Raw genomic sequence first — 21413 nt, forward strand, 5'->3', positions numbered from 1 at the left:
GCTAACTTACCCGTGTTCACTCAGTTTCCTCGACTCAGGACTCCGCCTCCGTGGTCACAATCAAAATGACGACGATGATAACGCAGCAGCAGTGTGTGGGGATTTACTGATGTAATGTAACTGGATTGTTTGGACCTTCGCCAGTGTAATAAGACTGTTTTAGTCGGATGTTATGGATCAGTGGATTATATGAGTCCTCACAGGTGAGTTTCCTCAGTGTTGTAAGTGTTTGTTTGTATGTTGGTGGTCTGACAGAGACGCTGATTGTAGCTGCTGTTGTGACTGTATCTTGAAACGGTTTATATCAATCCAACCCCAGGAATCTTACCTGTCCAAAGATATATCGCATGAGTACCTACATGCACACAGAGGCTGTGTACAGCGTAGTTTTATACTGAACAACATGACAGACCACCATGTTAACAGGTTGATAAATACAACGGGACTTTGAGCCGTAAACGCGGCGTATTGTACTACAGTCACTTCAGTTCATCAAAGTCCAAGTTAACTGAATAACTTTACACTGAAACTCAGGAATTTGGTGAATATTTTACAAACTGATGCTGAATTATAAATGAATAAACTGCACAGAAGCACAGAACAGGATTTGAGGCAATGAATAACTGGTAAAGAAACCGTTGAACGGTTCACACGGTTGCGTGCAGATGCTGCGATGGTGAAGTGAACACCTGTCACAGCTGTACAAGTCTGATCATGTGATCTGGGGTCGTCATCCACTACATCTCACTTTAAACCCTCAGGAAAACATCAAAAGGACAAGATCAATTCTGCACTTCATGTTTCACTGTCATTTCACAAATGGCCGAGGTTATAAGTTACTGCCCCTCACGTCGTTCCAAACCCACAAGACTTTCCTTCATCTTCAGAACACCAGTGAAGACTTTTTAATGAAACCTGGGGGATTTCTGTCCCTTACAGTCCAGGAATTCACAAAGGCATCGTGAAAGTACTCCATGTGACTCCAGGGGGTTAATCCCAGCTTTATGAAGTGATACGAACGCTCTGTGTGTGCAAAAAAACCTCGAATTAAATCTTTCTTCACAAAACAGATCTCCGACGCGCGTTCAGGAGAACGTCCGCTCCCGCGATGCAGCGGAACCCGGAAGCGCAGAGGAAGAGGAACGCTGTACACAACCCGAGTCACACAGAACGATCTTCCTAACACAGATATCTGCAGATTTCCACACATAGAGGAGCGCGTTGGAGATCTATGTGGAAGTGAAGATATTTTGTGAATAAAGATTTAATTTGAGTTTTTTTGCGCACACAGAGCGTTCATATCGCTTCATAAAGCTGCGATTAACCCCCTGGAGTCATGTGGAGTACTTTCACAATGCCTTTGTGAACTTTTTGGAGCTTGAAAGTTCTGGTTACTGGACACGCTCCACATAAAGAATTAAAAATGTGTGTAGTCATTGATGTGGTGAAGTTTTCTGTAAGGAGAATTGTGTTTATGTAACGTGTGTGGAAGGAGTCTCCAGTGTCAGCGCTGTGTAACAGTCAGAGGTGACGCTGTAACTGGACGTTTTCGACATCTTCAGCACAGAGGAGTTTACACTTCTTTACTGTTCCTCACTAACACACGGAGTCATTTTTATAAAGTTAAAAGGAAAGTTTATATCTGCTATAACGTAAGTGAGAACAGGAACTAACTGGTTTCACTGACGCATGTAACTATAACCAGACAAAAAGTATGACGTGTCGTTCTGTAATAATATAAACGTAATTATTGCTGTGGAGTAAAAGGAATAAAACACGAGATCGAGAAAATCAGAAGTACACAGAGGTAACTGTCAGAGGAAGACCTGCAGTTTACAAACACACACACACACACACACACACACACAGAGGTTGCAGTCCTGTTGTTTATCTTAGTCATGAAGGTTGTGTGTCAGGTCAGATGGGAGTTTAATGTTCTGTGCTGAGTTTAGTATAGATGTTTTATAAATGAGGCGAATGCCACTGGAAGAATGCACTGTGCGAATGCACAGGAAGCATTAACTGTGTGAAAGGAAATGATAACCGCAGTAATGAGGAAGTGATGAGCTCAGGGTCATGTGATAAAAGAATGTTCTAGAACTGTAACTGGTTCAGATCAGTCTATAAACCAGGCCGTCATTTTATCTCAAATAACGAGATTTATTTGTGTTTAAATTTGGACAACAAATGACAATAAATTTACAGCTTCGTGGAAGGACACGGGGAGGCGGTGCTGGGGTGCTGCTTCCTTTAACTGCAGCGGATAAATAATCATAATCATAATAATGCATAGATAAAAGGGCGCACGGTAGTTTAGTGGTTAGCACGTTCACCTCACACCTCCAGGGTCGGGGGTTCGATTCCCACCGCGGCCCTGTGTGTGTGGAGTTTGCATGTTCTCCCTGTGCTGCGGGGGTTTCCTCCCCCAGTCCAAACACATGCATGGTAGGCTGATTGGCGTGTCTAAAGTGTCCGTAGTGTATGAATGGGGGTGTGAGTGTGTGTGTGATTGTACCCTGTGATGGATTGTCACCCTGTCCAGGGTGTACTCCGCCTTGTGCCCCATGCTCCCTGGGATAGGCTCCGGGTTCCCCGTGACCCTGAAGAGGATAAGCGGTATCGAAGATGGATGGATGGATGGATAGATATACAAATAAAGAAATAAACAAACTTTACAGTTAACACATAGACTCTGTTGTATGTATGCTGCTTTAAATCCCAGCACCTGCAAGGTAAACAAACAAACAAAATGCTTTCTCGTGTCCCTGCTTTATGTAGATTACATTATTTACACACAACATTGGAGCAAATCCACAATTTAATCCATTCCATAATCTCATAGTCTCACTCCACATCTCCATAAACATATTCCACAGTATCAGCACACACACACACACAGCAGTGGGCCCACACTTGTGTAACACAGCTGATGGTGTTGCCCTTTTAAGACTGCAGCGATGTGCTTCTGAGTGAATTATTAAAAAACAACACCGAGTAAATAAAGAAATAAAGATAGAATGGAGTTTATTACAGTACAGAGGTGTGAAGAGGAATAAAATAAAGCAGTGTTTGATGATGATGGTGATGAAGATGAAGAAACAGACACTGAACACTGCTTCACTGCTGTGTGTTGGACAGAGCTGCAGTTTGCCCGATAGTAACCTCAGAAAGGGGGGGGGCTAAATATAGCTCTATACACAAATACACAACATGACATAAAAAAGCAGAAAGAATAAAATATATGAAGAAATAAACCCGCACTTATAGATGAATGTATAGCATGTGGATGTGTTTGTTGTGAGAGTTTTGGAACAAAAATCCAGAATTAATGCATAAAACAGTTAAAGAGCTCACATCCTCCACTCCATAACACACTGAAAGAACAAGCTCCGTGGAAATGTGCAGTGTTTATCCATGTTTTATTACAGGGCTGTTTACATTCAAGTGCTAGATTTATTATTATTATTATTATTATTATTTTTATTATTATTATCATTATTATTATCTCAGAATTAAACACACGCAGGTGTGATGTCTGCAGAAGAAGAGAGAAGTCTCCGCAGTCTGCGCAATGACCGACAGTAACCTCTCTCTCTGCAAACTGGGTGAAAGGGGAACATGACGTCATCAGCGCAGGAAACACACACACACACACACACACACACACACAGCTGTTTCTCATGAACTGTGGACGCGGAAATGCTTTACCTAAATAAAATATAATATACAGTACAGTGTAAACGTGCTTCTGCTGAGCTGCTCTCAGTTTTACAGCACAAGATGGCCGCCTTCCTTCGCTAGTGTGTGTGTGTGTGTGTGTGTGTGTACACGTTTGTCTCAGCAAGAAATGTAGAACAAGATTAAATAAAACGCACACACGGGATCTACAGAGACACTGACGCCATCTAGCGGTCAAAAATGTAACTACATCCATCCATTTTCTATACCGGTTATCCTACAGGGTTGCGGGGAGCCTGGAGCCTTCCCCTGGGGGCATGGGGCACAAGGCGGGGTGCTAATCCATCGCAGGGCACATTCACACACTACGAAGAATTTGGGAATGCCAATCAGCCTTCCATCATGTCTTTGTAATGGGGGAGGAAACTGGAGTACTCGGAAGAAACCACGTGCTAACCTCCTTGTGCCCTCGGTAATTTGTGTGACTTTCTTGAACGGAAATGTTAGATCTCTATGGACCTTTTCACACCGGAAGTGGATAATTCGCGGTGCGACACAGCGACACTTTCCTTTCGTCCAGTGTGTTGATTTTTTTCCTGTCGCTCAGAGAGGAAACTAGCTGTCCAATTAGATTTGAGCTTTAGATCACGTGCCCTGAGACGCTGCTGTTACACAAAAGTGCGCGATAGGTGGCGCTATAGCACAGAAAGGGGTTTTGAAACCCATTGTGAACACAGAAGAAGAGTATTCCGGAAGAGAAAGGAGCATGATGTTGTGTCCGAAACCGCGCCCTGTCTCCTCTATAGTGCACTATATTTATATCAGGTGTCGGCCATTTTGTAGTGGTGTCCGAATACTGAGTGAACAACTCCATTCCCTACATTCGTTCACTCGTTTATACCCATAATGCACTCTGATTTCGAGTGGACATCCGATGTCCACTCGCTAGCGCACTATTTCCCATAATCCAACGCGAGACGGCGATAGGAGGCGAAATAAAAATAAAGATGGCGGACAGGAAGCTCAGAGGCGGCAACTTTAACTTTTTTATTAATTAAATTACTTCTGTTTCGAGATATTTTGAAGTGAAATGAAACAGATTATTGACTGATTGGTGCAGTATTTATTTTCAGCCACTTACTAGTTTGTGATTTAACTTTTAAATTCGCAGCTGTACACATTAAATGATAATTTGGTGGATCGTGTATGTCAATATTCACATACTCATTAGAAAATAATGTACTGATGACTTTTTAATTAATTTAGGGACAGATGTGGGGAAATATATAGTTGCAGTTGTTTCTTACAGGATTTAGAAGGATGTAGTAGTCAGTTATTTAGTTAACAACTAATACAACAAAGTGTTGTATTTCTCTGCGCCAACGTTTCCGTTATTCTTCTTCTCATGGTGAAAGACGATAGGCCGACCAGCTGAATAGTGGCTTTCGCCACCTAGTGTGCAGGCGTAGAATGCAGTCACGGTCAGCGCCACCTATCGGGCAGGTGTGAATTAGCTGAAGTCGTTTCGGGTTCTGTGTGAAAGAACCTTCACTCTGTTCATTTTTTTTAATTTTAATAAAATTTTTGTCAGTTTTGTTTAACTGTGAATGTTGTATATTACTGATTCCACCATGACACACATCGATTAAAAAGTATGAGAATGAACATGAACCGTTGAAATAAATTATATAATTATTGGCACCCTTCAAGGAAACGGGCAAATTGATTACAAATAGAAACATAAAATAATATACATAAACTACTCAAACAACTGCAAAAACTACTGAAGAACGTTTTAAATGAATTTTTAATATTCCTATTTTCTTTCAAAAACATATCTGGCAAAATTATTCCTTAAAAAGTAAAACTATACAGCGTACACATATGTTTACACTGCGTGTTTTATTTATTTTATTTATTAATGTTTGCACATTTTCAGGAAGTCTTTAAAACACTGGATGCACAGCACTATATGGGACTTTTTATTTTATTGGTCCATTTTCCCTGATAGTAGTGCACTACATAGGGTCTTAATCTCTTCCACACCCCATGTGTAGTGCCCTAGAAAGCCATTTTGGGAACGAGCCTCCCTGACTCTTCTGACGTCATCAGCCAATAGGAAACAAAGTTTGGAATAAACTTGATCCGGGATCTGTTGTGACGTCAGAGACGCTGTCGCGCTACACAGTGGCGAGAAATCCCGGAAGTAAAGCAGAAAAAAAACTCAAGCGAAGGCAATAAAGGAGAGAAGTTCATTTTATTTTGGTGTTAAAGATTTTATTATTCGCGATATCGCGTGCGGTTAATGTGCAGTTTATTATTTATTCCACCTGCGCATTTCTAAGTTTGAAATTTGTAGTTGTGCTTTGTTTTGTGTTACATTTGCGAAAGGCGTCTCCCTGTGCGTGTGCGTCTCCCTGTGCGTGTGCGTCTCCCTGTGCGTGTGTGTGTGCGTGTGCGTCTCCCTGTGCGTGTGTGTGTGCGTGTGCGTCTCCCTGTGCGTGTGTGTGTGCGCGTCTCCCTGTGCGTGTGTGTGTGCGTCTCCCTGTGCGTGTGTGTGTGCGTCTCCCTGTGCGTGTGCGTGTGCGTCTCTCTGTGCGTGTGTTTAATGTTCTGTACTGAACTCTGCTATGGGATGCTGCGGGAGCACAGGGGTGAGAACAGCAGCTTATTTACACTTCTTGTACACTTTACAGATTGAAATAAAGTGTATAACTGAGCTCGGCTGCACTTGTCTTTAACTGTAACTCTGAGAGGGAGTGCAGGTGAACATGGTGGTTATTCCCTCACACATGCAGCTGCGTGCAGTTCTGTGTCAACATTTAGAAGAAAATTAACCTGCTCTGGTCTTTAATTTCTGGGTTTTTTATTATCAGAAAACTCGAGAGTGGAAGCCTTTAGAGGATCGAAAATGCACAGACATCCCCTGGCTCATCCTCTTCGCATTATTCAACATCGGAATGGTGAGTAATGTTAAGAATAATATTAAATCTGTGTTTATATTAACGCAGGATCTAATCTAATGCAGATTACAGTTCACCTCCCCACTGAAAAAAACAAACCCAGCAGGAACCCTCATAGAAGTTGTATCGGTTTTAATGGAAACTGTAATGGTCCCTATGGGTCTCTACTGATAATTTGCTGCCTTCTATCGGTGGCATGTTGGGTGTAGTGGATACCGTTAAGGACCAGTAATGGTAATATTTAGCTGATGGTTTGTAATGGTGTTTGTATTGGGTTTTTTTCAGCAGGGTATAACCCTGTATAAAAACATACAGATAAACTCATGGTCAAAGATTGATCCATTTTAACTTCCTAATATGTTTTTAGTGATTTCTTTATTTGTTTTTGACTCAGTTCAATGTCAGAGTTTATTAAAACACCAGCAAGAAACATCCAGAAGCTCTGAGAAACTCTTTTAAACACTCTTACAGTGTTGTTTGTTGGAGTTCAGGCATCTGATCATTTTTATTGGATCTATCATGAATACAAGTTAAGCATACATGTGCCTGTGGAACTTTTTAAACCCGTGTTTGTTTTAGTACCTGTAGTATATTTTGTGTGTGAACTTTATAACCTAAAATCTCAAAAACATCAAATTTATACTTTTTCCCCCCCAAGCATTACAGATTCAGGTTCAGGTTCAGCTTGGTCCAATTTCATTCCATAATCAGACAATCAGAGAAACGCTAGATACGTTTTAAAACACACCATAAACATTTCTGTTGTTTCTCCATCAGCTCTTCATTTGCGGCTTTGCCATATCGACCGGCGCGGCGTCCCGGCTCATCTCAGGATACGACAGTTACGGCAACATCTGCGGCCAGAGGAACACCGAAATTCCCGGGATCGAACTCAGCGGCCGGGACGAAACATCAAATAAGTGCGTAATATGACCATCGGTTCCAGTGTCTTTACCGATAACGTTCAGGAAGAACACGATCCACTGGGCGGTCTTAAAAAGAGGAAATCAACATGCGTGCTGTGTAAATGAGGTTAAAGTTATTGGAAATAGGTCGTATATAATTGTCGTTACATGCTGATGTGATTAAATACTCAGCAGGTTAACTGTGTAACTAACTGCTTCTGTGTTTATTTACTTCATAACAAAACACTTATTCACGTTAGTGTGTGATTAAATATTAAACTCGGCTTTCTGCTCTTTATGATCCGGGTTTCCGGACATTCCCATGAGGAACATTTCATCTCTTTCCCATTTAAAACACGAGCTTCTAGATTAAACAAACAGGTATGTGATTGGAGTTCGACCCTGTCATTTAATCCCTGTTTATTATTATTATTATTATTATTATTATTATTATTATTATTATTATTACAGGGTCATGTGTTTAGACACCTGATTTAGCTCCGAGCTGATCGTCGTCGTCGTCGTCGTCGGCTGGAGGTTTTCAGTGAAATGCACTAAAGTGTGATTGATGGTTTTCCTAACGTGAGTGAATGGGAGTTGTTAACTCTGTAGAATATGTTTAGATGTCTGCTGCGTGAAGCTCGGAACTCACAGCGGTTTAACAGGTTTTTTGTGTTTTTCTGCCGTTTGCTGTTAAAGCGAGCAAATCAGACCGACGCTGCACAGACGGCCATTTTCCCCTCAGTCACGTCACGTCACGTCACGTCACTGAACTGAACTGTTTGCATTTGCAGGGAAAGTGTTTATTTTGCCGTAAGCAGATTTCACCAGCTTTGTTTGATGCGACACGTTGACGTAGAGCTTTATCTGCTGATCAATCATAAACTTTGACAGTTCTTTTGTGATACGTTTACTCTTCCATCCCGCAGGTTCGTGTTTTTTCTCGATCCCTGTAACGTCGACATCGTGAAGAGGAAAATCAGATCTGTAGCTCTGTGTGTCTCCAAATGTCCAGAAACACAACTACAGACTTACGACGATCTCAGAAAGTTTTCCAAGACCAACGGTACGCGTTTAATCAGCGCTCTAATGTTTACAGCACAGATCAGTTTGACTCTTTCACATTTAAACAAATACATTCTCTAATCTCAGGTTTGGAAACGTGAGAAAATAAAAAGTGAAGTTCAGGGACCGTCACGGTCCATAAAGCTGTTTATAAAAGCAGACAGGGTTCGAGATGTGAAAGCTAACGACCGAGGGATGTGTGTTTGTTTTTCTTTTCTTTTCAGGATCTAACTTGTGTTCGTACGAGCTCGATCCGAACAGATATCCGGACGATCCGAACAGAGCCACGAAATGCCCCAAACTTCCAGTTCCTCCCAGGCAAAGACCTTATTCCATCTTCCTCCAGTTACAGATGAAATATTACTCTTCAGTAACGCTCACGTCGGAGAACGTTCTTTAAAGTGTTGACGAGTTCAGAGCAGATGTTCGTATACATTTGAAGACAATTTAATTGATAGCATTTTTAATTTATTGAACGTTTGGCTTCACAGATGTCTAAATTTCTCTTAGATGTAACACACTGACTTTATCCCAGCTTCGATCCGAGTTCCTCAGTGTATATTATTATAAATGAACAGTATAAATGGCAGAATATTTAATACTTCTCCGTTTTTTTTTTCCTCCTCTGGCAGTCAGTCCTTACCGATCTTCCACCGCTGCACTCCGGCCGACATCTCCTGCTTCTCCAAGTTTGCCGAGGCTCTCATCACGTTCGTCAGCGACAACAGCGTTCTGCACAGGGTCATCGCTGGGGTCATGACCTCCAAGGAGATCATTATGGCACTGTGTTTACTTTCGCTGGGTAACCACTCTCTCAGTGTCGCTGTTTAGCATTTATCTGCTTCTCTCTCCGTGTTCTTCTAGTGCTGCTTGTTGTGTTGTGTAATATTTGGTGTTGGCGTGAGTGTTGAACTGAACTAAGCGATGAGTAAGAACCGTGATGAGGTTATTAATATCTTGTATGTTTAATATTCTTTTTTCTGATGTTCGTTGCAGTTCTGTCCATCATTCTGATGGGAGTGATCCGCTTCATCTCAGTAGTTCTCGTGTGGCTCCTCACCGCCGTTGTGGTAATCGGTTCCTTAGGTTGGTTATTAGGAAATAATTACACTGAAATTGTACCAAAGAGCCCAAGATAACGGTCAACTCTTTAAAAACTCCTCATGCATATACACACTCGTACAGCATCATTATAAATCTACATCAGTGTAAAGAGCTGGAGAATCCCGAACTGAACACGCTGGAGTATAACGTGGTGTTGTGTGGGAGATTACGCTAGTTTAATGATATGAAGATGATCAGTACACACGCAGTGACCTGATTACTGAACACGTTTTAAATCCGAGTTTGTGAGTAGTGTAAGCAGGTGTGTCTTGTCTCTCAGGTGGGACTGGAGTTCTCTGGTGGCTTTATGTGGACCACCGAGTGTCTGTCAACGCCACTCTGCCTGTGAATGAGCTAGCCGTGGCGATGGATAACCAGAAAGCTCTGCTGATCTACGCTATAGGAGCTACAGTCTTCACGGTACTGAACGTGATGTTGTTGTTATTATGATGTTGTTCATATTCTTTTTCTTCTTACCGTACCTTTTTGATATCTCTAACCAGATCAAACACTTAAAATGTAAAATTCTTGTTTTTCCCGAATTGAAATTTCCTGGACTCTAAACGCGTTCTGATTTTTGATCACATCATCGTGCACGAGTGCTTTGAATAAAAATATCACCAGCCAATACGTCATGAGGTCATCATTTCTGCTCTTACGAAACCAGCAGAAGTGCTGAGCTCGGGGAAAACTCTTTCCATCTCATAAATCATGCTGTAGTACTGCACTAGATGATCCGGGTCAGTGGGACGTCCCGAGTGATGCACAGAACATTAGCGTTAACCTTTGTCATACTGATCCGTGTTTTATTGTGTGTCAGGTGATCCTGCTGCTGCTGCTGTTCTTCATGAGGAAGCGTGTAGCTCTGACCATCGCTCTGTTCCGCGTGGCCAGTAAAGTGTTCGGTTCTCTTCCTCTGCTGGTTCTGCAGCCGTTCTGGACCTTCCTCACACTCATGCTGTTCTGGGTTTACTGGATCACCGTGCTGCTGCTTCTCGGCACCGCAGGTCCGTCGTACGTTCGGTGCTACGTCACGCCGAGTTGCTTAAATCGGACCGTTGTTCAAGTCTGATTGAACTCTGATGGAAATTAGAATTGAATTATATTTAAAGTCGTTTTAAATTTGATGGAAAATGGACTTTTAATTGACGTAGATTTGACTTAAAGCTCTACTTAAATTCAGCATAAACGTGAGATTGCAGGTCGATTTCATGTCCGTGACTCTCTCCAAGCTTGTTCCTGGGTGATCTTCACCAGCACCGTGGTGCTGGAAGTCTCCTGAGGTTCTGCACATCGTACCTTCATTACTTTAGTAGATAATATGTTTAGCATGAAGTGGAGAGATGATCACCAGGCAGGATTCACCCCTGACTCCACTTGTTTAATCACTTTATCCTGCTCGCCAGTTAACCATCGAGTGTGCCTCCAGTTTGGCCGGAATGAAAGCCCGCGTCTACACGTGGGTTTGAAGATTGAAGACTCCTGGATGAATGTGTGATGTGTGTCTGTTCTCCAGGAAGTCCAGTGAAGAATAATCAGACGGGGCTGGTGGAGTTCCAGATGCACGAGCCGTTACAGTACATGGTGTGGTACCACGCTGTCGGGCTCATCTGGATCAGCGAGTTCATCCTGGCCTGCCAGCAAATGACGATAGCAGGGGCGGTCGTTACGTATTACTTCACCAGGTAAAAGGTCAGAGGTCATACCACACAAATGTCTAGGAGTAATGCATCCCAGAGATGTTTCACACTCATCTGCAACACTACAGCGCTGACACTGGAGACTCCTTCCATAAACGTTACATAAACATCTCCTTACAGAAAACTTCACCGTATCGACCATCACACACGTTTTTAAAACAAATCCGTTTATGAGGAGCGTGCGCTGTACAAGTCCCTGCGAATGAGCCGTTACTATAGCAACAATAACGTATTAGCCCGAGTGCATTAATTTAAACCTGCACTACTGTCAGAGCCGCTGTTATGGAGAACTAATCACCACCTCCTGACCAATCACAATCCAGAACTCTACAGCGCCGTGTGTTTGCTTTACTCTGCTCCTCCTGTGTGACAGGGAGAAGTCTCAGCTTCCTCCGACGCCCATCTTGTCTTCAGTGATGGATCTGATGCGTTATCACCTCGGCACGGTGGCGAAAGGAGCGTTCATCATCACGCTGGTGGAGATCCCACGCCTCATCCTCACCTACATACACAGCCAGCTCAAAGGCAGCGTGAGTCAGAGTCACTGTACACGATCATTTCACACCGAGTCCACCGACGTGCCGTAAAATCTGTGTCTTTGGGGTTTTGGAATAATCTCAGTGTGAATGTAATGGATTTGTAGGAAAACGCCTGTGCTCGCTGTATGCTGAAAGCGTGTGTGTGCTGCCTGTGGTGTCTCGAGAAGTGCCTCAGTTACCTGAACCAGGTACACACACACACACTGATGAATTTTAAAGCCTTTGCTTTCTCACCGCTGATGTAGGAGTGTGTAAACTGCAAACTGTTTCTTTATCAGTTATAAGAATGAACTAAATTCAGACTTAAGATTATAATCTCTATAGCTGTGACGAACACCGCTGTAAAATTCTCACCGTTCTTAACTCTGATCAGGAATCATGGCTTGTTGTTTTAAACGGATGTACGTTACAGGTGGGATCGTGTGTCGGAGATGTCCTTTATCATAACATAAACAATCTTTTTGTGCGTTTGATGTTAAATTTTGAGATGAATATTTTTTTAAACAGTGATCCTGTTCTTTTCTGTAGAACGCCTACATCGCTACGGCGATTAACAGCACCAGCTTCTGCACGTCTGCTCGGGACGCCTTGATCGTCCTGGCTGAGAACGTGCTGCGCGTGGCCACCATCAACTCCGTCGGAGACTTCGTCCTGTTCCTGGGGAAGGTACGACCGCGCGCTCAGACGTCACGTTAACGTCACTAAACCGTGTGCTTTTCTATTTCTCTGGAAGGCGAGGAAACTGACGTACTAAAGAAGTTTACGTGTAGAATATGAAAGTTTCCGTATGACCTCGATGTGGTGAGATGTAACTGCTGTGTTTGGATGTCCAGGTTCTGGTCGTGTCCTGCACCGCGTTTGCGGGCGTACTGGCGCTGAATTACCAGCGTGAGTACACGGTGTGGGTTCTGCCGCTCATCATCGTGTGTGTGTTCGCCTTCCTGGTGGCTCACTGCTTCCTGTCCGTGTTCGAGATGGTGGTGGATGTTCTCTTCCTCTGTTTCGCCATCGACACCAAGTACAACGACGGCAGCCCCGGCAGGGAATACTACATGGACAAAGCCCTCATGGTAACCCTTTACCTGCTCTTACAAAATACCTCCTGATCTCGGTCAGTAAAGTGTCATCTCATCTTAAACACTTGTACTACGAGAACTTCATCTCAGGATGATTTGCATGGTGTAAACAGTAACTAATAAAACCCCGAGTGTTTTATTCCTCTTACGCCACAGCAACTCAGCAAACAGTTACACTTTTTCATTTGTTAAATAGTCAGAACATGCATTTTATCCATTTATACTTACATTTAATGTTATCGAACGTCTAGTTCCTGTTCTCGTTTACGTTATAGCAGCTATAAACACTCGTTCCCTCACCATCCCTCTCTCCAGTCTCTTTTTTGAAGTTAATAATAAAAAAAAAATTTAAAAAATCACAGCTTGTCTCGTTACCGAGAAACAGCGAAGCAGTGTAAACTCCTCTGTCCTGAAGATGTCGGAAAACATAAAGTTGCCAAAAAATGAAACATAACATTTCCAACAGAAACACTGCAGCTTTACCTCTGGTACAAAGCACTGACACTGGAGACTCCTTCTAGAAAGGTTTAGAAAGTAAAAGGGAGCGCAAGTGTGAAGGTCAGTCTCTCGGGGCTTGAACAGACATCGATGCTGTGTTTGTGACTCTGTAGGAGTTTGTGGAGAGCAGCAGGAAGGCCGAGGTGGAGGGGAGGAAGGCAGAGGGTGGAGACAGCAGGGAGATGAAACCCATGGTACATCCATTCTATTATTATTATTATTATTATTATTATTATTATTATTATTATTAGTTTTAATATTTTAAGCCATGAAATGAATCGTGTTCGTGTTTTGTGTTTCAGACGGCAGGAGAGACGTTAGCGTAAAGAAACTTCAGGTGCTACTGATTTAATCTCAACACTCCAGGGATGGTTTTTTCTTTAGGTAGTTAATAAATTGCTGACTGTAGCATTGGGCCGAGGCGCTGTACGCTGTACGTGTATAAACTGTCGTTTTTTTGTAAAAATGGTTAGCAATAATATTTTGTACATTCGTAGTCATTTTATACTTGTGTTTTGTTTTTTACTTTATCACGTTCTCTTTTTATACAGTTCTCCTTTAGATAAAACCCGTACACCGTGTGCTCCCCCCTCTACTGATGAATTCTATAATATGAATTATGTAGACAAGTCTCGTGTGTGCGGTTTGAAAGGGAAATGCTAAACTAATTAAAGGGGAATAAAGGTTGGTATTGAAGGGTGAATGAACCCCGTCTCGTTGTGGTTTATTTCTGCTGATAGAGAGTTCGTGTTCTGCGGTTGAACTGAACGCTTGGCAAACACGCGAGACTTCTGATCAACTTGTGGCTTTTTATTCCAGCCTTCACGAACGTCCAACACTGAACACTGCTCTAGAACTAAACCTGTAACTTCACGCACACTTTTATTAACTCTTAACAACTGATCAACGCCGTCCCGCGGTATTCACATCACTGAAGGCATTTCGTTCAGGACGAGGCGTGACTCCGGAGATGTTCCTTCAGCTTGGGGATGGTGGTTTGCTCTTGGTGGCAGACGTGGCATCGCAGTGGCAGCTTCAGCAGCTCGCTGGTGCCGTCCTTCACGCTCACGCGACTGTCTCTCTCCAACATCGCGATAACATCTGCAACACAAACATCTGCCGTTAATCATCAGTGATATCGCGGACGTGAGAAACGGTTTCTGCAGCGAACAGGATGGATTTATAAACGTCCAACACACAGCATGAACGAGTCGAACCCTGACAAGTACGATGCGTGACTCTTTAATACAGACACAAGTTCTGTGGAGCGGTAGATCATCTCCAGATAACTCACCCCGAGATTCAATGAAGTAGTCAGTGGTGAAGGAGTTCCAGTGTTTTTTATTCTTCAGACACGGAGAATCAAAGTCTTGGCTGATTACGTGAAGGTGAACGTGACTGTACGAGGACGGAAGCAGAGAGCGCTGCTGTTAGAGAAAATTAAATCAACAGCTTCTGACCAATCACAATCCAGAACTGGACAGCAGCGTGGAGACAAACTTAAACAACACCTAACATTGTAGAATATATATATTAATATTTATAATATATACTAATACATCTGAATACATGTTTAACACGGCAATGGAACCCTTAGTTTAACATCGTGACCTCCTCCCTCTCCCGTTCTCCGTCTCACACCTGCGACCCGAGTTACAGTAACGTGTCGGACCTCATGCTGGGAATGGCGTGGTAACCCAGACGGAAGCGTAGCGTGTCGGAGCCGGGACACTGCTGCGCCACGCGGGCCCCGACTCGCTCCATGTGCTTCAGCAGCTCCACGTGCTCGGGCCTCAGGGCCTTCAGGCTGGAGATGGAATCCCACGGCAGAACCAACCAGTGGAACCGTGCCTTCGGGTACTTGTCCTTAATCACCACCACCTTCTCGTCTTTGTACACCTGCGGCAAGGGTACAGCAAGGATACGGGATGTGGATGAGTGCGTCAGGAACACGCTTCTGCTTTCAGTCCACAAGCTTGTGTTCATTTCCCATGATTACCCTGAAGTACCATTCACGCAGGACGCAGACACGGTGTTCTGCAGTCCTACTTTCTGCTCCAGATTATAGATTAGAAACCTGGCACCAAAAGCTGTAGCGACTGACCCGATATCAGGAGGAGGGACAGAATGAAAATATAATCTGCACTAGCTGATTAATCGTAGGACCAGATTTACGTCATGTTACCCGAAGTAGCTGGAAGGTGGTGTGTGCTACCTGCATGCTGGGGTCCTGCATGGAGACTTTCAGCCCGTGGCTCCAGTGTGCTGCGGGTTCCTGTGGAGAACAGGCCCTGCGTTAGCGTGGGGAAATCTACACGCTAATACATCACACGGTAAATAACAATAAACTGCTAAATATCGGTCCAATTATTTAAATGTACTTTTAGTGGATTTCTAAACCCGGCGATGTTCGAGTAAAACTCACTGCTTGTCGACTGCATGAAATATTGTAAGGTAATCATTATTAAATAAACGAGCAGTATGACGAGGTTCAGGTCTGATCACGTGCGCTAAGCATTCGGATAAATCATGGAAATAATTAATAAGCAATGTGCTGTTTGTCATTTAGTGCATTTAAGAACAAAAACAAGTTTGCAAAGACGCTCAAATGAAACCGACCTATTCTGGTGTAAGTGACGCTCGTGGAAATATCGGCTGTTCAGTGTTATCGTATTGGACTTGGCGGTTCTGATGCTGTAAATGTGACAACATGCAGGTTTTTATAACGTGTTCTAAGCTTTCTGACAAATCGTCGCTTTATATTAACTTTTGAGATGATAAATATTCTCCTCTATTACTCCTTCTGCAAAAATATCCCAACATGCCATTTTTGTAGATCATGTCCATCGTACGTCACGTGACCGGGCGGATACGATCTTCAGCAGAAATAATACTAGAAGAGCGTTTATGTAAAAGTTTAAAACGCGGGCCAGTCTGATCTCCCTCGGTTACATAAATCAACAATGTAAGTAATGTAAAGGATTTAAAGACGAAAACGAGGTGAGGAGCGAGACCGACCTTTTCAGGTGCGTGTGTTTGGTCTGGCCGAGCCGCGCTGTTCGAACAGGAAGGTGCTGAGACTCTGCAGCTCTTCTCCTTATCCTGGTCTCTCTCTTCATGAGCGTCTCTCTGGTGCGGTCTCTTCATCGCTTTGCTTTTCTCCCCAGAAGCACCGGCAGACGTCGATTCTTCCCTGAACTGCAGCGTGTACGGATAAAGCCGATTGACCATGTAGAGCTTCTGTCCGGGTTTAAAGGTCACCTGGTTGCAGAGGTGAAGGAAACGCGGGTGGAACGCGGTTACAGCCAGCGACCTGTACAACAGCCTCCGTTACTGACAAACATGGAAACGACCTCCATCATGGATAAAGCGTGCTGATGTCAGGATGTGTAAGACGCGTGCGTGCGCGTTACCTGATTGCCTTTGCCCACGACCACATCGTCCAGGCTTGTAGGATTGCTGCCCAACTGCAAAGCGATGAACAGATCAGCGTTCCAGCATTGTGGCTCGGAGGTTTGAAATAAAACTATTTCATTATCTTACCTGCTTCACAGTGACGAATCCTCGGTTACAATCCGCTCTCAGTTCGACTGTAAAGGTTCAGAGACGCGTTACGATTAGCGCTGTGCTAATGACAGACAGCAGCACAGTCAACACATAATACTGATACTGCGAACACTTCAGTCTTCCAGTGCACTTATCCAGGGACTCCAGGGACTCCAGGGACGCAAACTAGCACGGGTTTGATATCAAACAGTGAAGCATTGCTTTGAAAATATGAATCTGAGAAAAAAAAAAAACTAATGCGAAACAGACGCCAAAATCCAAGCCACAGAATCCGATTTCAATCTGACTACAAAACTTTACTTTCAGATTTAAAATATGAATGTGTAGTGTTTAAATTCGTGTGGGTTTACCTTGCTGCCTGGAGCATTTCTGGTCTTTAATCTGAGTTTCTGGACCTCGACCCAGAGTGTGTGTGTGATAATGAAGGAGCTGAATGGGTTTGTGGCTCTCATCCGCACGAACGAGCCAACAGGTCGGCATTTCCTCTGAAAACCACACCGACAAATCAGACACGCACAAAACCTTCTACTCCTCATTTTCATTACAGGAATATTATGAGATAATAATACAGAAATACTGTCAATTTTACACACACACACCAGGCCAGTATTACACTGACTATAAATACGTTATCACAAAGACGTTAGATTTCTTTCAACACTTTGTTGTTTCCCCCCATTAAAAATAAATAAATAAAAGCAAGTATAAACTGTTTTTAAGATCATTGTGACTGCGTATCCAGAGTTAAATATATTAGAGTTATTAACCCGCAAAACATTTGTTTATTTGAATAATGAAACATCCCTGCTGAAAAAAACCCCAATAGAAACCATCACAGAAATTCTAATGGTTTCATCAGCTGTTAACCATTAAAACCATTACCATTACCTTAATGGGATCCACTAGACATAACCTGCCACCAATAGAAGGCAACAAATTACCAACAGAAACCATTACGGTTTCCATTAAAATCCAGTAGAAGTTGCAGGAGAGTTCTTATTGTTTCTTTCAGCAGGGATCATTCAGTTTAAACGCGTTTCTCGTGGATCTCGGTGTGCTGGTGTTGTACAGTCTCAGAACCAGGTTAGAGGTGGATTGGTGAGTGGACCTGTGGGAGAACCCTGTGTGTACAGGTGAGTGCTCTCCTGCTCAGCTCGGGGTGATCATTAGCTGCTTCAGGTGGACTGGGAGATGGACTGGGAGATGAACTGGGAGATGGACTGGGAGCAGACTGGGAGATGGACTGGGAGATGAACTGGGAGATGAACTGGGAGCAGACTGGGAGATGAACTGGGAGATGAACTGGGAGATGAACTGGGAGATGGACTGGGAGCAGACTGGGAGATGGACTGGGAGATGGACTGGGAGCAGACTGGGAGATGGACTGGGAGCAGACTGGGAGATGAACTGGGAGATGGACTGGGAGATGGACTGGGAGCAGACTGGGAGATGGACTGGGAGATGAACTGGGAGATGGACTGGGAGATGGACTGGGAGCAGACTGGGAGATGAACTGGGAGCAGACTGGGAGATGGACTGGGAGATGGACTGGGAGATGGACTGGGAGATGGACTGGGAGATGGACTGGGAGCAGACTGGGAGATGAACTGGGAGATGGACTGGGAGATGAACTGGGAGATGGACTGGGAGATGGACTGGGAGCAGACTGGGAGATGAACTGGGAGATGGACTGGGAGCAGACTGGGAGATGAACTGGGAGATGGACTGGGAGATGAACTGGGAGATGGACTGGGAGATGGACTGGGAGATGGACTAATACTGAAATAATGAAAATAAAAGCCAGCCTCATGTTGAGGTGAGAACCTGCACAGTGATTTAACCGCATTAACATTAACAGCTGGATCAAATCATCCGGTGAAATAAAGCAGCGTGAACAAAACCACCATCTGATTCAAACTTATTCCACACCAATAAACGTGTAACTCAGTTCACTAAACGGATAAACAGTTACCTGTGTTCTGAAACGTGTTGCTCTGGTCCTCGGTTAAGGTTCTAGAACAGTCTGGTCCGCGTTTCTCTACATCAACGTAGCTCTGTGAAACATGGACCAACCGCCGCGTCCCAAACGCCACTGACCTCCTGCACACGCTCACTAGGAAACCTGTAGGCTGTAGGAAACCACGCCCCAGAGCCACTACGTAGTGAAGTAAGTGGACAATACAATGGTATTTGGAATTGAACCAATTTGAAATTTAATGGCGCATGTGTGGTTCACTTCCGGCCTTGTATTTCAAAATACAAGTCGAATCTAACCCTGATTTTTCCATTGGCTCTTGGATTATTGCAGAAAATAAACTCTGTGACCAGCAAAGGTTTATGATTCGTACACGTTTCGTTCATCAAGATAATCTTCACAAATAAACATAACGTTCATGAATTTTGAAACCTAAATACAAAAAATGGTTTACAATTTACATTTATGAATATAAAATCTACATAGGAAAGGGATTAGGTTTATTATAAAGCAGGCATTTAGATCTGCTTCAACAAATGCAAAAATAACAGTTTTGAGATTCAAATATAACAATAACAGATTTGAGATTGGAAAAACTCTGCAAGATATTACTTGAGATAAACAAACTAACTTTCTCAAACTATCTTTCCAAAGTATAACTGCACGACCAAAACAACTGAAGGGGACTTCGTCCTTTTTAAGCCTGTTGTATACTTGTTTTTTTTACGAGTACGCATAGCTTTTCAAAGTATACTCCATTTGACACGTACGCAGGCTGTCGACGCATGCGCAACACGACAAATTGCACTACCCCTCCTGGCCTACAGGAGTCAGTACAGAGCAGATCTTCTGGTGTGAAGGACGACAACGAAGATCAATGCTTGGGCAATCTCTCGCCACGATTAGCACCCATATACTAATCCTTATACTCTTTAAGGCTAGAATTATACAAATGCGGGTACGTTCTAACCTGCACTCGTTTCCGTCTCTTCGGTTTTTTCTCCGACTACCTTCACAATCAACGGGCCTGCGTCACTGCTGCCACCTTGTGGAAGGAAGAAATCGTGCGAAAGAATTAAATGCGCATGTGCGACCTGTGTGTACAAAGTGACGGGAAGTTTTTAATTTGTTTGTGACAAACTATGGTGCCTAATGTTTCTTCTTCGACACAAATTATGGTCTCTATGAACATTGGACACAATGGTGCCTAATGTTTATAGATACCATTGTCTCTCTTGAGGTCTCTAAAGAGACACAGTCATAAATACTGACAATGTTTTCACTATTGCGCAATTAGGGGATTTGGTATTTGTTTCCTTTTGGTTTGTTATATGTACAAGGATGTGAATAAGAATACATTGCAAAAACACTTCCTGGTGGCCTCATGCGTCATGTTTGATTTTACAGATTAAAATGAACACATTTTGGCCCAGTAACTGAAAATATACACAAATACACAAAAAGGAAGTAGTGTAATATATTTCTGAAGTGGTTACATGACTGTAGTATACAATGAAAACTCTTGCATACTGGACACTACTACATGAAATAGTATAAACTATACAATACTAACTAGTGCATTGTATAGTATACAGTATGACTGGTAAATGAATTGGGTTTTAATGCACATGACTGCAGCTAAGCCCCTGTTTCAGCTCATTAGGGGAAAAAACAGATTCATATCAGAGCACAAATATATTATTATTGAAAAATCCAAAGCTTTGGTTAAAACCGTAATCCTGGTCCTCTGGTAGCATGAGTGATGTATCTCACTGTGGAAAACGCTGATTCAGAAGTAAGGTATACTTTAATGATAGAGAAGGCTTTGCCATTGTCTAGCAGTTCCGGTAGGAATGATAACATTGTAGGAACAGAACGGTGAAAGGGAATCAAACCCAATGTCACGCACCACTCTTCAAACACACGTCACTTGCGATCATTGCTGTATCTTGTAGCTGATGCTCTGGCATTTTGAAAAGTTGCGATAACAACCAGGTAGCCTTGCCATGATCAAATTATAATCTCTCACAGGCCCGGCCCAAAGTGCCATCTCCGTGTTCAGCACCCCAATGTGAACATGAGCTACAGAGACCAGGAAGAAATCACTGCTTTATGTGGAGCAGACGTAGTGATAGATATAAATCACAGGGACGTGGAGTCAAATTTTAAGATATGATTTGGGTATCTGCTCCCCATGACCCTGTGTAGGATGAGCTCTACAGAAAAATGCATGGATATATCAGTTTAATTTAATTAATCGGTTTAATAAATATCATCATCTAAGTGCACATAGACTTGAACATTTTCTGTTATCCATTCTGTTTCCTAGAATCATCCAGTTCT

At 43.1% G+C, this 21413-nt stretch overlaps 2 protein-coding genes across 3 annotated transcripts; one reads left to right on the forward strand and one right to left on the reverse strand.

Moving 5' to 3' along the window:
* The first annotated feature begins 5841 nt into the window (after window positions 1-5841).
* Window positions 5842-14299, forward strand: slc44a1a (solute carrier family 44 member 1a). Its single transcript, XM_053619408.1, has 16 exons — window positions 5842-6332; window positions 6555-6641; window positions 7419-7561; window positions 8476-8612; window positions 8836-8929; window positions 9244-9413; window positions 9608-9697; window positions 9996-10135; window positions 10536-10722; window positions 11232-11400; window positions 11789-11945; window positions 12059-12142; window positions 12483-12620; window positions 12788-13024; window positions 13642-13722; window positions 13831-14299. Exons 1-16 carry the CDS (start codon window positions 6309-6311, stop codon window positions 13852-13854), a joined length of 1962 nt encoding a protein of 653 aa, XP_053475383.1. The 5' UTR covers window positions 5842-6308; the 3' UTR covers window positions 13855-14299.
* Window positions 14300-14323: 24 nt separating this feature from the next.
* On the reverse strand, window positions 14324-19368 carry aptx (aprataxin). 2 transcript variants are annotated; one of them, XM_053619409.1, is made up of 9 exons: window positions 19068-19368; window positions 17446-17580; window positions 17072-17118; window positions 16942-16995; window positions 16547-16789; window positions 15744-15803; window positions 15201-15427; window positions 14823-14926; window positions 14324-14629 (listed from the first exon to the last, which is right to left on the reverse strand). In XM_053619409.1, exons 2-9 carry the CDS (start codon window positions 17573-17575, stop codon window positions 14475-14477), a joined length of 1020 nt encoding a protein of 339 aa, XP_053475384.1. In that variant the 5' UTR covers window positions 17576-17580; window positions 19068-19368; the 3' UTR covers window positions 14324-14474. The 2 variants fall into 2 exon arrangements, with proteins under 2 accessions (XP_053475384.1, XP_053475385.1); XM_053619410.1 differs by lacking the exon at window positions 19068-19368 and having other exon boundaries at window positions 16547-16841; window positions 17446-17529.
* Window positions 19369-21413: the final 2045 nt, after the last annotated feature.

This window comes from Ictalurus furcatus, chromosome 29, assembly GCF_023375685.1.
Source record: "Ictalurus furcatus strain D&B chromosome 29, Billie_1.0, whole genome shotgun sequence".
Classification (NCBI taxonomy): domain Eukaryota; kingdom Metazoa; phylum Chordata; class Actinopteri; order Siluriformes; family Ictaluridae; genus Ictalurus; species Ictalurus furcatus.